A 13,427-nucleotide genomic window follows, 5' to 3' on the forward strand; every position below is an offset into this window, starting at 1 on the left:
AAGCACACAGCCAAGATATCAAAGGAGTGGCTTCAGGACAACTCTGTGAATGTCCTTGAGTGGCCCAGCCAGAGCCCAGACTTGAATCCGATTGAACATCTCTGGAGAGATCTGAAAATGGCTGTGCACCGACGCTTCCCATCCAACCTGATGGAGCTTGAGAGGTGCTGCAAAGAGGAATGGGTGAAACTGCCCAAAGATCGGTGTGCCAAGCTTGTGGCATCATATTCAAAAAGACTTGAGGCTGTAATTGCTGCCAAAGGTGCATCAACAAAGTATTGAGCAAAGGCTGTGAATACTTATGTACATGTGATTTCTCAGGTTTTTTATTTTTAATAAATTTGCAAAAATCTCAAAAAAACTTTTTTCACGTTGTCATTATGGGGTGTTGTGTGTAGAATTTTGAGGAAAAAAATGAATTTAATCCATTTTGGTATAAGGCTGCAACATAACAAAATGTGGAAAAAGTGAAGCGCTGTGAATACTTTCCGGATGCACTGTAACTGTTAGCATTAGCATGAAGTCCCCCCTCTGTCTCCTCTGAGAACGTTCACTGTGACTTTGTGAACACATGAAACCTGTTTCACATTCGGACATAAATGTGAAATAAATAAATATATCCAGTATTTGGTGTTGCGCAGCTTTTAGAGGTCACAGAGAGTAATCGATGGCGTTTAATTAGTCTCAAAACCCGCGCACATACAAACCAGGCGTGTGCACGTGATAAGAGTGCACAGAACAGTATCTGAAAAGCATCCTCGTGATGCACAAACACAGTCGCAGCAGGGGGCCGTGACTCGCTCCGTTCTCCCTGCTGCTCGGCACCCGCTCGCTCTTTGGAGGAGGGGCTCGGTCCCTCCGCTTACGAGCAGCAGTTCATGATGTACAGGCAGTGTGGAGGGCAGCCGTAAGAGACCAGGATACAGCTAGTCAGATGGTCGAGCAGCGTCTGAAAACCCCTCCCACCACACCTTCAATGTTGGATTAGGGGGGCTGTGTCCAATCATTTCTGTAACTTTCTGAAACAATCGGACATCACACCCCCTTCGACCAAACCTTGACCAGCTCTCGCTCCGACTCGCTGCCCTCAACACTGCGACTCAACGCCAGAACGTACCAGAGAGACCGTCTGGGAGCTTCAGGGCTTGCCAGATTTCTTCATGTACCAGAGTCACAGCAGACTGCTTCTTAGTCTGTTAGCTTGTTAGTCTGTTAGCTTGTTAGCATGTTAGCTTGCTAGCAAAGCTGAGTCAGGTCTTGGTTACTAGGAATCAAGTTTACTCCTGAACACCTTTAACAGTAAGTCTTTGTCTCTGTCTACAGTATTCGTGTGGCCTGTCACACTCTGATCCACCACCACATCTTCACCAACCTCATCCTCGTCTTCATCATCCTCAGCAGCTGCTCATTGGCTGCTGAGGATCCAATCAGAGCCCACTCCTTCAGGAACAACGTGAGTCTCAAAACCACGAACAACATTTAAACACCAGCAGAAGGTCTGGTTTCATGTATGAAGCTGAACGTGTCAGGCCTGTGCTGCGGTCGAATGGCTGTTCTTTTTAGTGGAAACTGTTGATTTGATTGGTTCCTGATCTGAAGAAGAGTTACATCACCAATTGAAAGTTATAATTAAATGTATTCAACAAAAGACTAGCATTGTGGCTAAGCTAATGATGGAAGGAAGTCAAAACTGAGGGGACAGAAGTTTTTTGGGGCTTGTGGGAGAATCCTGTTTCAAACTCAGAGCCGAGTGTGGTCCAGCGAGGTCTTATCATCGCTCTGTCCATGATGATGTCGTCGACACCCCTCTGTGGTTTGAGCTGGGGGCGGGGCTTCAGCAGATTACACAGCAGAAGTGGGTCAGTGACTAACCGGGTTAAAGAGGGAAAACACATGGAAACACATGGAGAGAGAAAATCACCACACACACACACACACACACATGGACTGTACACACACACATACACACATACACACACACACACACACACACACACACACACACTGACTGTACACACACACACACACACACACACACTGACTGTACACACACACACACACACACACGGACTGTACACACACACATACACACACACACACACACACACACTTCACACACACACACACTGACTGTACACACACACACACACACACACACACGGACTGTACACACACACATACACACATACACACACACACACACACACACACACACACTGACTGTACACACACACACACACACACACACGGACTGTACACACACACACACACACACACACACTCTGACACACACACACTGACTGTACACACACACACACACACACACACACACACACACGGACTGTACACACACACACACACACTGACTGTACACACACACACACACACACACACACACACACAAACACACACACACACACACACACACACACACACACACTGAACTGAACTTACTGGTCATACTGGTTTTACTTGCTGCCTGTACGTTGTGATCGAACGCTGAAGAGTGGAGCATCTGATGAAATGACCATCCAAAGGTTAAACCTGACTTGAAACACAACATTTAGGAGTTGAACTTGACTCTGTATATGTTCTAGTCTTGAGTCCCCAGTCCAGACCAATGTCTATGCCCCCCCTCTGGGCTATATGTGCAGAAGATCCCAGAGGCTGAAGATGGAGATGGAAAGACTCATCCTGTGATGGCCGATGTGTGATGTGTGTATTTACTCCGTCTTTGTGTTTGTTTGTGTAGATTCTGGGTTACGCAGACTACGCCTTCACCTCCATCTTCACTGTGGAGATTCTGTTCAAGGTAAAACATCACCTTCAGTTTGGATGAAAGAACTGTCAGATTTTGATGTAACACTGACGTCATCTCTTCCTCTGTGGTCAGATGACGGTCCACGGAGCGTTCCTCCATCAGGGCTCGTTCTGCAGAAACTGGTTTAACTTGTTGGATCTGCTGGTCGTCAGCGTCTCACTGGTCTCCTTCTTCCTTCAGTCAGTATCTGATTCATTTTTCAACATTAGCAGCCATGCTAGCCTCATAGAAACGACTGTAAGGACTGGAGGCTGGAATATTCACCTGGTGTATGATTTAATGATTTTTCTTTTACCAGACAGAATCGTTCAGGCTGGTTTAGGTGGAGATTATGGGAATACATATAAAATAATATACATTTATATCCAAAAATGGAAGAACAAAGAACAAAATAAACACAAAAACAAACACCTGTTGGGAAACCAGCACTTTCTTCCTACAGCTCAACGAACCCCTGAGGAGCCTCCACCTCATGGCTTTGACAAACCATTGTTATTATTGTTAACTGGTTAATCCATTCAGTCAACATGTCTAGGAAAAAACAAAGACAGATTATTTTTTTCAGCATACTAAAATACAAATATTTACAATGAATGCTGTTTAGGGAACTTTAAACGGATCTCTCCAAAACACCCCTCTGTACTCTACCACACTTAGTACAGTCTGGGTTCCCCCCACTATAAATCCAACTGGAGTCTCCCACTACCTGTTACTTGTTACTCAGGTAGTATTTAACATTAGCAGCCACGCTGGCCACACTGGAACAATATCAGTGGCTAACATTAGCAGCCACGCTATCCACACTGGAACAATATCAGTGGCTAACATTAGCAGCCATGCTATCCACACTGGAACAATATCAGTGGCTAACATTAGCAGCCACGCTATCCACACTGGAAGAATATCAGTGGCTAACATTAGCAGCCATGCTAGTGAAGAAACACAACTATCACTTGTTATTAATAGAAAAAGTTACAATAAAATATAAATGTATGGAAATTATTTATGGGTTTGATACAATGAAGAATTGACTCTACATGTATTCTAATATCATTTTTATTGCTATAATATTTCTTAGCAGCAACAGGCGTAATGATTCTACAAAATAAGAGACAATAGATTTCTGACAACATTTTAAATCATTAAAACGATTAAACATTAAACATGTTTTCTGATGCTGTTTGTTTGGATTGTTTCCATCATATGATGAAACTCTTTATTTATAGTTATTTATGTAATAAATGCAGCTGTAATTTAAATGATGATGATGATGATGATGGATCTCCGCACCAGTTTCTGTCCGGAAGGAAGATAATCAGTGTAAACTTATTTAGAAAAGATTTAGAAAATGATCAGCAGCGACTCAAACATGAAGCACATGAAGTGTGCTGCCCTCTGCTGGGAGAAAATATCTTTTACTTCAGTATTCAAAATGTAACAAAAGTATTAGCATCAAAACATACTTAAAATACCAAAAGTAAAAGTACTCATCATGCAGAATTTCCCATTTCAGAATAATATATATCATATTACTGCATTATAATTGTTGATGCATTACTGTGTTCATCATTTTAATGGCTTTATATACTGCTGGGTAGATGAATCTGTAATAATACATCCTACTCTATAAGCATGTTTTCTGGGTGAAACTTTAATCTGAAGAATAACTAGTAACACCAGCTGTCAGATAAGTGTAGTGCAGTATAAAGTACAATATTTGCCTCTGAGATTTAGTGAAGTAGAAGTTTAAAGTAGCATAATATGGAATAGTACCTCACAATTGTACTTAAGTACAGCACTTGAGTAAATGTACTTGGTTACTCTCCACCACTGCTAACTGTAGCTTTCCGTGTATTCTGAACAGCAGACTGAGCCACTGTGTGTTTGTGTCTGTAGTTCCAGTGCGATCTCGGTGGTGAAGATCCTCAGAGTCCTCCGGGTGCTCAGACCCCTGAGGGCCATCAACAGAGCCAAAGGACTCAAGGTAACTAAACACTGTCTGTGTGTGTCTTTCATATTTTTTCATTTGTGTTTCTGTGTATTTAAAGCTTGGAGCTGGATCGCAGAACACCAGGAAGGTGGATCTTGGTGCTGCCCTGTAATTCTTATCTGGTTATTAAGATCTGGTCCCTTTTCATGGCAGAAATAACTTGCAGGTGTCTCATTTTAAAATGTGTGTTTATTTTAGGGCTGTAGCTGGTATCACTGAGGCCTTAGTATGTTTTTCCTGTGAACTCAGGCATCCTGGGGGAGTTTATGATATAATGCACAGTATATATATTCAGTGTGACTTCCACTTCCAGAGGAGGTCATTATCTCTGATGTCAGTCCAGAATAAACTCAAACATCAGAGAAGAAGACGCTGCAGAACCTGCCTGAGAATCATCCTGCTTTTAAGTTTCCTTCAGTGTCTCAGTGATCCGGTGATAGTTGTCGGCTGGCTGCAGTATTTTCTGCTGTAGATTTACATTTCAACTGCTAGGAGTGGGAGAAAAGGTTTTTTAAACACATCCAGATCTTTACGTTATGTACTGTAGATATCGTCTTACCGTCATCTATAACGAAATCCTGTGAGTCCTGGGAAAATGACCTTTAACCCCGGGACAGACCCTCACCAGACAAACAGGACTGACAGTATTAAACAAAGCAGGTTACACAGTCTAATGTCAGATGTCTTCAGAGGAAACACTGACAGTGTTTAAAGATACTCACTCATATTTTGTGTGTGTGTGTGTGTGTGTGTGTTGCAGCATGTGGTCCAGTGTGTGTTTGTGGCCATCAGGACGATCGGAAACATCATGATCGTCACGACTCTGCTGCAGTTCATGTTCGCCTGCATCGGAGTCCAGCTGTTCAAGGTGAGACTGAGGAGGAAACAATGTGCCACTGGACTGAATAAATAAACTGTGAGCTCATGTCAATATTCATGTTTTGGGAATACTGTATGAGACTAATAGTGTACAGCGTGGTCTATACACCCATCACACCTGAGGTTACACTGCTGTTTATCAAACATCAGTGAAATGCTGACAGCCAAAAAGCCAAACTGGAGGCTTCAAAGCGGCAGTCCACAAACCAGCGGGGGACATCACGGTGGCTACGTCCACTTCTGTTAAACAGTCGATGTATCTGACTCAACTTATTTATGTTGGAACTGATTTAATGTTTCCTTGTTTGTGTTTCAGGGTAAATTTTATCGCTGCACAGACGAAGCCAAGCACACTCCTGAACAGTGCAAGTGAGTTTTAATTCTTCAACCCTGAAACCAACTTGTGTTTGAAATACTGAGATACGACCTCACCGTGTGTGTGTGTGTGTGTGTGTGTGTGTGTGTGTGTGTGTGTGTGTGTGTTCAGAGGGACCTTCGTGGTGTATAAAGATGGAGATGTGAACCATCCTATGGTCAGAGAGCGGATCTGGCAGAACAGCGACTTTAACTTTGATAACGTGTTGATGGGGATGATGGCGCTCTTCACCGTGTCCACCTTCGAGGGCTGGCCTGCGTGAGTCTTCAATTCAAACAACTTTATTAACTTTGTCAGTCCTGCTACAGAACAGAACCAGACTGACTGGAGATGTTTAACCCCTCTCTCTCCAGTCTGCTCTATAAAGCCATTGATGCTAACGGGGAGAACTCTGGTCCCATCTACAACTACCGAGTGGAGATCTCAATCTTCTTCATCGTCTACATCATCATCATCGCCTTCTTCATGATGAACATCTTTGTGGGTTTTGTCATCATCACCTTCAGAGAGCAGGGAGAGCAGGAGTACAAGAACTGTGAGCTGGATAAGAACCAGGTGAACAGTCACACCTGGATCTCAGTATTATGGATGTTTCAGAGCAGATGTTAAACTGATGCATTGATTACATCTACATTGATCCGTCCAAACGAAGACACCCAGAACATGAACTGTAGTGTCTCATGATCTGGCTTGATTTGACCGCTCATATATCAACCCTTTCTTTCCCCTCCAGCGTCAGTGTGTGGAGTACGCTCTGAAGGCTCAGCCACTAAAACTTTACATCCCAAAGAATCCAGTTCAGTATAAGTTCTGGTCCATCATCAACTCCACAGGATTCGAGTACGTCATGTTCGTCCTCATCCTGCTCAACACCGTCACTCTGGCTGTTCAGGTTAATGACACTCACTGTGTTTACTGTCTGACATTATTATAGAGGTCTAAAGCCCCGCCCATTTCCATGTGATACTCCGCCCCTCTCCTGTATTATCTCCCGCCCTTCTTTGTCCCTTTTTTTGGGTCATGAAAACAATGATCTACACTTGATTCACCTGACCAGCACTAATCCAACACATTACGTAAAGAAGTTATGACCCGCTGTGTTTGGAAACGTGACTCTACTGCCTCGTGTTTCTGACACCTTGTTGATTTCTCTCCTGCAGCACTATGAACAGTCTAAAAACTTCAGCCACATCATGGACATCCTCAACATGGTGTTTACTGGACTCTTCACTGTGGAGATGCTGCTGAAGCTGCTCGCTCTCAGACTCAGGGTGAGAAAATCAAACACGCCTGCAAAATAACTAACTAACTAACTAACTCTCAAACCTCAAAAGTACAGTGGGGTCCAAAAGTCTGAGACCACCAGTCAAGATCCTTCTATTTTGCATTTGTAATGTAATACTATTGTTTTCATTATAAATGATAATATCAGCTTAACAACTTGAGTGAAAAGTTGAATCTTTGAAAGATGTTCAGGGATTTCAGAGAATCTTAGTCTTTGGTATGTCCCCCTTTTGCTTTAATGACAGCATGCACTCCAGCTGGCATGGACTCCACAGGTTTGTGCCAAACCTGATGACCCATGTTATCCCAGCATGATCTGACAATGTTCCAGAGGGCTTCTTGTGATGTCACAGAAGGCTTGGCTTTCTGAGTCTTCAAGTGCCCCCATAAATAGTTCAATGGGGTTGAGGTCAGGTGACTGTGGAGGAAAGTCCATGACAGTCAGGACTCCTTGGTCTTCTTTGGTCTTCAAGTAGTTCTTGCAAAGCTTTGAGGTGTGTTTGGGGTCCTTATCCTGCTGCAGTATGAATCCCTCTCCACAAAGATGCAGACCAGAGGGTACAGCATGTCTCTGAAGGATGGAGTGGTGCTTCTCCTTGGTCAGGGTGTAGTCGATTCACTGCAGGGGTCCAACTCCAGAGTAGGCAAACCCCCCCAGACTTGAATATTCCCACCATGTTTCCCTGTTGGTTTGATCCACTGCGGTATCATTCTCTCTCCTGCTCGTCTCCTTACATACACCCTTCTGTTACTGCCAGAAGTCTCTAACCTGGATTCATCAGTAAATAGGACTTTTCTTCATCCACAGTAAAATGCTGCTTAGCCCACCCCAAGAGTTTGGCCTTGTTTCCCCTTCTGAGAAGTGGTTTAGAAACTGCTGCTGGTCCTCTGAGACCACTACAAGACAGCATTCTTTTGACAGGACTTTTGCTGATTGGAGTCTGGTGTTCTTTATTTAACAGATTGTGTATCTGTGATGAAGGTGCTTTTCTATCTCTCGGGGAACTAAGCTTGATCTGTTGGTCTGCCTGATCGAGCTTTGGATACAACTGATCCCGTTTCTGCAAAGCGTTTTAGAGTTCCATGCACTGCCCCCTTAGAAACCTTTAGTCTGGCCATGATTTGACTCTGAGAAAGCCCCTCTTTGCTCAGAATACCAGTTTGACTTCTGACACTTTCACTTAGTTCTGGTGCCATGTTTCCCACAATCACAATGCTGCTTAATGAGCAATGACCTGCTGGAAACTTGAGGCGCAGCCATATTTAGAACAGGTGAACACCGGCTGCAAGATCATTGAACGAGCCTCCGATGAGGAGATCAGATCCACCTGAGAGTCATCTGAACGCAGGCTTCGATGGAAGAACACAACTCAAAGACATCTGACCTTTTGGACGAAGGAGTTCAGTTGGTCAATGCCACAAATTTATTTAAATTTGTTTGCCGACCTAAAAATAGTGCAGAATCAAAATATTTCTTCATTTTACATGTCATAACTTCTTGTGTTTTTAAATGTTGCTGAATCTTCAAACTTTGTGATTATTTTATGTGAAAGTATTTGAGATTTTCAATGTGGTCTCAGACTTTTAGACCCCTCTGTATCTCCTCACAAGTATTGTGTATCACAGCCTGATATGTAGTCCACAAACCAATGGGAGGCTACGTCCACTTCTTTTAGACTGTCTGTGTTGATTAGTTGTCTTATTGATCTGTAATGAGACATCATATCTGACGCCTTCACAATTCTAATAAAATGCATTTTGTAGCAATGTTTTCTTGGCAAACCTAAATTCTACGTGTTTATATAAAATCTATGATAAATCTTGAAGGCAACTACTCACATGAAATAAATCTTCAGTTTCAAACAGTCCTGGTTATTCTGAGAAACACATTTGAAGCTAATAAGAAGCTTTGAGAAGCCAGAGACTGAAAGGGTTAATGTTTGATGATGTCACTGCATGTATATATAACACCACTGTCTCTTTCCCTCGCAGCATTACTTTGTAGATGCCTGGAACTCGTTCGACGCTCTGATCGTAGTCGGCAGCGTCGTCGATATCGTCGTCACTGAGTTCAGTGTGAGTGTTCAAACCAGCTGCTGTGTTCTGATTGGCTTCAAGCTGATCTTTTCTTTACAAGACAACAACATTCAAACTGTTCCTGCTGCTAAAGTTTCATCATTTGGTTCATTTAGGGCATTTAGTGTTTTGGGAGCAGTCGCAGTGTTAATGGCAGGAAGTCATCACTGTGTAACCTGTTGGCCACGCTGCCCTCTGCTGTCACTGAGAGGGACAAACATCGACGTGTTATTTTTACACTTCTTGTCTCTCTGTTGTTCTGTCTTACAGACACATCGAATGTTGTAGCTCAGAGTTTTTACTCTGATGAACGTTTGTGACGTTGATGATGTTCAGGTCACATGTTCAGGTCACATGTTCATGTGCTGTGACCTCTGACCTCCTCACTGTTTGTAGTTAGTGAGGCTCAGTCTTCTTCTCCTGCTGTTAATCTCACTGTAAATGTCTCTCTGTGTCTGTCTGTCTGTCTCTCTGTCTGTCTCTCTGTCTCTGTCTGTCTCTGTCTGTCTGTCTGTCTCTCTCTGTCTGTCTCTCTGTCTCTCTCCCTCTGTGTCTGTCTGTCTCTCTCCCTCTGTGTCTGTCTATCTATCTGTCTGTCTGTCTGTCTCTCTGTCACTGTCTGTCTCTCTCCCTCTGTGTGTGTCTGTCTCTCTCTCTCTGTCTGTCTCTGTCTGTCTGTCTCTCTGTCTGTCTCTCTCCCTCTGTGTCTGTCTCTCTGTCTGTCTCTCTGTCTCTGTCTGTCTCTCCCTCCCTCTCTGTCTGTCTGTCTCCCTCTCCGTCTGTCTGTCTCTCTCTCTCTCTCTCTCTCTGTCTGTCTGTCTCTCTCAGAGTGGGGAGGACAGCTCTCGGGTGTCAATCACCTTCTTCCGTCTGTTTCGAGTGATGCGATTGGTCAAGCTGCTGAGTAAAGGGGAGGGGATTCGTACACTGCTGTGGACTTTCATCAAATCCCTGCAGGTCAGAGGGAGGGGCTAACAGTGGGGGCGGGGCTAACAGAGCTGCCTTGCTCCAGGGCACGGTGGCAGCTGTCTAACCTCCTCCTCTCTCTCTTCAGGCCCTGCCATATGTCGCTCTGCTCATCGCCATGATCTTCTTCATCTACGCTGTCATCGGGATGCAGGTGAGTTCATACACAGGTGATCATGCAGGGGGCGCTACGATCCAGATCCACAACCAGATTTAGAGTCCAGATTTCTATTTGAAACCTGACATCACCTGAGAGCTGCTCTGACACTTCCTGTTCCTGGTAACCTGAACCCAGAGCAGCAGATGTTTTCTAGACAGGGATGTGTCACTCTGCAGCACTTTACACACCAGACGTTTGAAGAGTTTGATGCATTCCCGGGCGGGAGGCCAGTTAGGGTTCTTGTCCTTATGGTACGTTTGCGGTGGGGCTCCGGCTCGGTCATGGCTCCGTTGTGGTTTCAGTGTCCATTTCAGAAGTGACGTGACTTTTCTTCAGCAGTCACATTCATGATATAGTTCAGAGTTTTTCAAGTTTGACATGAATCCAGCAGATATGCAGCTCAACAGATGCTAACAGATGCTAACAGATGCTTTGTGGCTTTAATATGTTGAATATTTTGATGCATCAAACTTTCTCTGTCATCTCATTTTAATTGTCACTTCAGTCGATCTCACAGCTCAGCTGATGTCATTAACCTGTCTTAATGTTGATGAAGTGCTGGTCAACATGGTGTTTATGAGCTGCAATCAACTTTCACACTCAATGAGTCATCTGACAACAGAAGCAGAAACATCTGTGAACAAGAAGACATCAATATATTATACTATGGTGAATTCAGCTAAAACATAAAAATATGCATGTAATTTAAATCTTCCCAGTTTACACTGACGGTTGTTGTCCATGTTCTTCTCTTTAAACAGGTCAGATATTAGCAAGCTAGCCGTGTTCATTTAGTGGCTGTAAATATTTAGAGTTTAAACCTGTAAACTATTTTAATTCAGTGATGATTAATTCTGCACTTTGTGAACAGTTAATTATCTGACTGTCTGTCTCTCTCTGTCTGTCTGACTGTCTCTCTCTCTGTCAGACATTTGGGAAGGTAGCGATGCAGGATCACACTCAGATCAACAGAAACAACAACTTCCAGACTTTTCCTCAGGCTGTTCTCCTCCTCTTCAGGTCAGCTCCTCCTCCTCCTCCTCCTCCTCCTTCTCCTCCGTCTCAGTCAACCTGAAGTTTACTTTTTATTAATGACTTTTAAAGTTTTAGGTTAAACAAATGTCCCCGACCTTTAGCAGAACTGACTGGAGCTGCAGAACTCTATGAAACTATGTTTCTGTGTCTACAGGTGTGCTACAGGTGAGGCGTGGCAGGAGATCATGTTGGCCAGTCTTCCAGGTAAACGCTGTGACCCCGAGTCGGACTACGAACCAGGAGAAGAGTTCAGCTGCGGCAGCAACTTCGCCATCGTTTATTTCATCAGCTTCTTCATGTTGTGTGCTTTCCTGGTCAGAACACACACACACACACACACACACACACACAGTCTTAAAATTGAATGACTTACATTGTGGGAGCTTGTCCCCTAAATGGAGGCAAGTCCCCACAGTGTAACTGTGTAAACACGTGTGTCCCTCAACATGAGTAATACACATTTATGCATTTATGTTTGTATCTCCTTCAGATCATTAACCTGTTTGTTGCCGTCATCATGGACAACTTTGACTACCTGACACGTGATTGGTCGATTCTGGGACCACATCATCTGGACGAGTTTAAGAGGATCTGGTCTGAATATGATCCAGAGGCCAAGTATGTTTGTTCTCTGTCTCCTCCAGTGTCTCCTGTTTAACATCAGTTTCATCGTGCAGGTCCAGGATGTGGTTAGCCTAGCTTAGCACAAAGACTAGAAGCATTGACGAACTACAACATTAAAATGCTCCCTTAGAAGAATATAATATTGTATAATAACATAACATTTTGAAAACAGCCATTCTGCATGAGTACTTTAATGGAGTATTTTCAGACTATGGTATTTTACTTAGGTAAAGGATCTGAGTACTTCTGCCACCACTGTACAAGACATTTTTTACATGATTTACACATCATCCCAGTAAAGCACATTAAAATTGGACAAAATAATGAAATTGATATAGGGCATGAGGCGCAACAAAGATCCCCGGTCGAGCTTGCCATCCTGCATTTCTGAATACTTTTTCGTCCTGCTGGTTGGAGGAGTATTTATTCCAGGGTCCACTGACTGGATTAAACAGATAATCAGAAAACTCTCAGAGGTCGTATAAAACACCTGGATGTTGTACCTCAGCTGACATTGTGTACTACTTTATTGTACTGCAGTGAACAGGAACTAAGTACATTTACTTAAGCAAGTACTGAAGTATGGGCCGCATGGTGGCGCAGTGGTTAGCGCTGTCGTACTGGACGTAAAGCTGGTTAGAGTGGGTTGGTTTGCAGGGTTCGCTCCCCTGCAGGGTTCGCTCCCCCTGCTCCCCCATCATGTTTAAGTGTCCTTGAGCAAGACTCTGAACCCTAAGTTGCTCCCGATGGAGACCAGCAGCTCGCATGGCAGCTCGTCGCCATCGGTGTGTGAATGTGTGAGTGAATGGGTGAATGAGACTTAGCTGTAAAGCGCTTTGGGAACCGTGAAGGTTGAAAAGCGCTATATAAGAGAGAGCATTTACCATTTTCATTTGAGGTACTTGTACTTTACTTGAGTATTTCCATTTTATGCTACTTTCTAATTTCTACTTCACCACATCTCCGAGGGGAATATCGCACTTTTTCCTGCACTACATTTATCTGACGGCTGTATTTTTCAGATTAAAACTTTACATAAAAAACATTTGATCAGTTAATAAAATATGATAATAAAATATATATGTTTATAGATTAGACTACCCAACTGCATATAAGCTGTAAAAGTAGTATCAAAGTACCACTTACATATTAATACATCAATAATAATGATCCAATAATAGAATAACATAGCACCAATAGGTGCCATTCTGCATTA

The 13,427-nt window shown here is 43.4% G+C and overlaps 1 protein-coding gene across 1 annotated transcript in view; it reads left to right on the forward strand.

The window, feature by feature from the left end:
- Positions 1 to 13,427, forward strand: part of cacna1fb (calcium channel, voltage-dependent, L type, alpha 1F subunit) — a 45,804-nt gene that overhangs the window by 21,980 nt on the left and 10,397 nt on the right. The window contains exons 21-36 of the mRNA XM_070909659.1: positions 1,324 to 1,453; positions 2,753 to 2,812; positions 2,894 to 3,000; positions 4,718 to 4,805; positions 5,572 to 5,679; positions 6,007 to 6,059; positions 6,178 to 6,324; positions 6,420 to 6,621; positions 6,800 to 6,958; positions 7,227 to 7,337; positions 9,343 to 9,426; positions 10,255 to 10,383; positions 10,481 to 10,546; positions 11,481 to 11,572; positions 11,742 to 11,901; positions 12,078 to 12,205. Coding sequence (XP_070765760.1) covers positions 1,324 to 1,453; positions 2,753 to 2,812; positions 2,894 to 3,000; positions 4,718 to 4,805; positions 5,572 to 5,679; positions 6,007 to 6,059; positions 6,178 to 6,324; positions 6,420 to 6,621; positions 6,800 to 6,958; positions 7,227 to 7,337; positions 9,343 to 9,426; positions 10,255 to 10,383; positions 10,481 to 10,546; positions 11,481 to 11,572; positions 11,742 to 11,901; positions 12,078 to 12,205 — 1,824 coding nt within the window. The remainder of the gene's footprint in view (positions 1 to 1,323; positions 1,454 to 2,752; positions 2,813 to 2,893; positions 3,001 to 4,717; positions 4,806 to 5,571; positions 5,680 to 6,006; positions 6,060 to 6,177; positions 6,325 to 6,419; positions 6,622 to 6,799; positions 6,959 to 7,226; positions 7,338 to 9,342; positions 9,427 to 10,254; positions 10,384 to 10,480; positions 10,547 to 11,480; positions 11,573 to 11,741; positions 11,902 to 12,077; positions 12,206 to 13,427) is intronic.

This window comes from Enoplosus armatus, chromosome 8, assembly GCF_043641665.1.
Source record: "Enoplosus armatus isolate fEnoArm2 chromosome 8, fEnoArm2.hap1, whole genome shotgun sequence".
NCBI lineage: Eukaryota > Metazoa > Chordata > Actinopteri > Centrarchiformes > Enoplosidae > Enoplosus > Enoplosus armatus.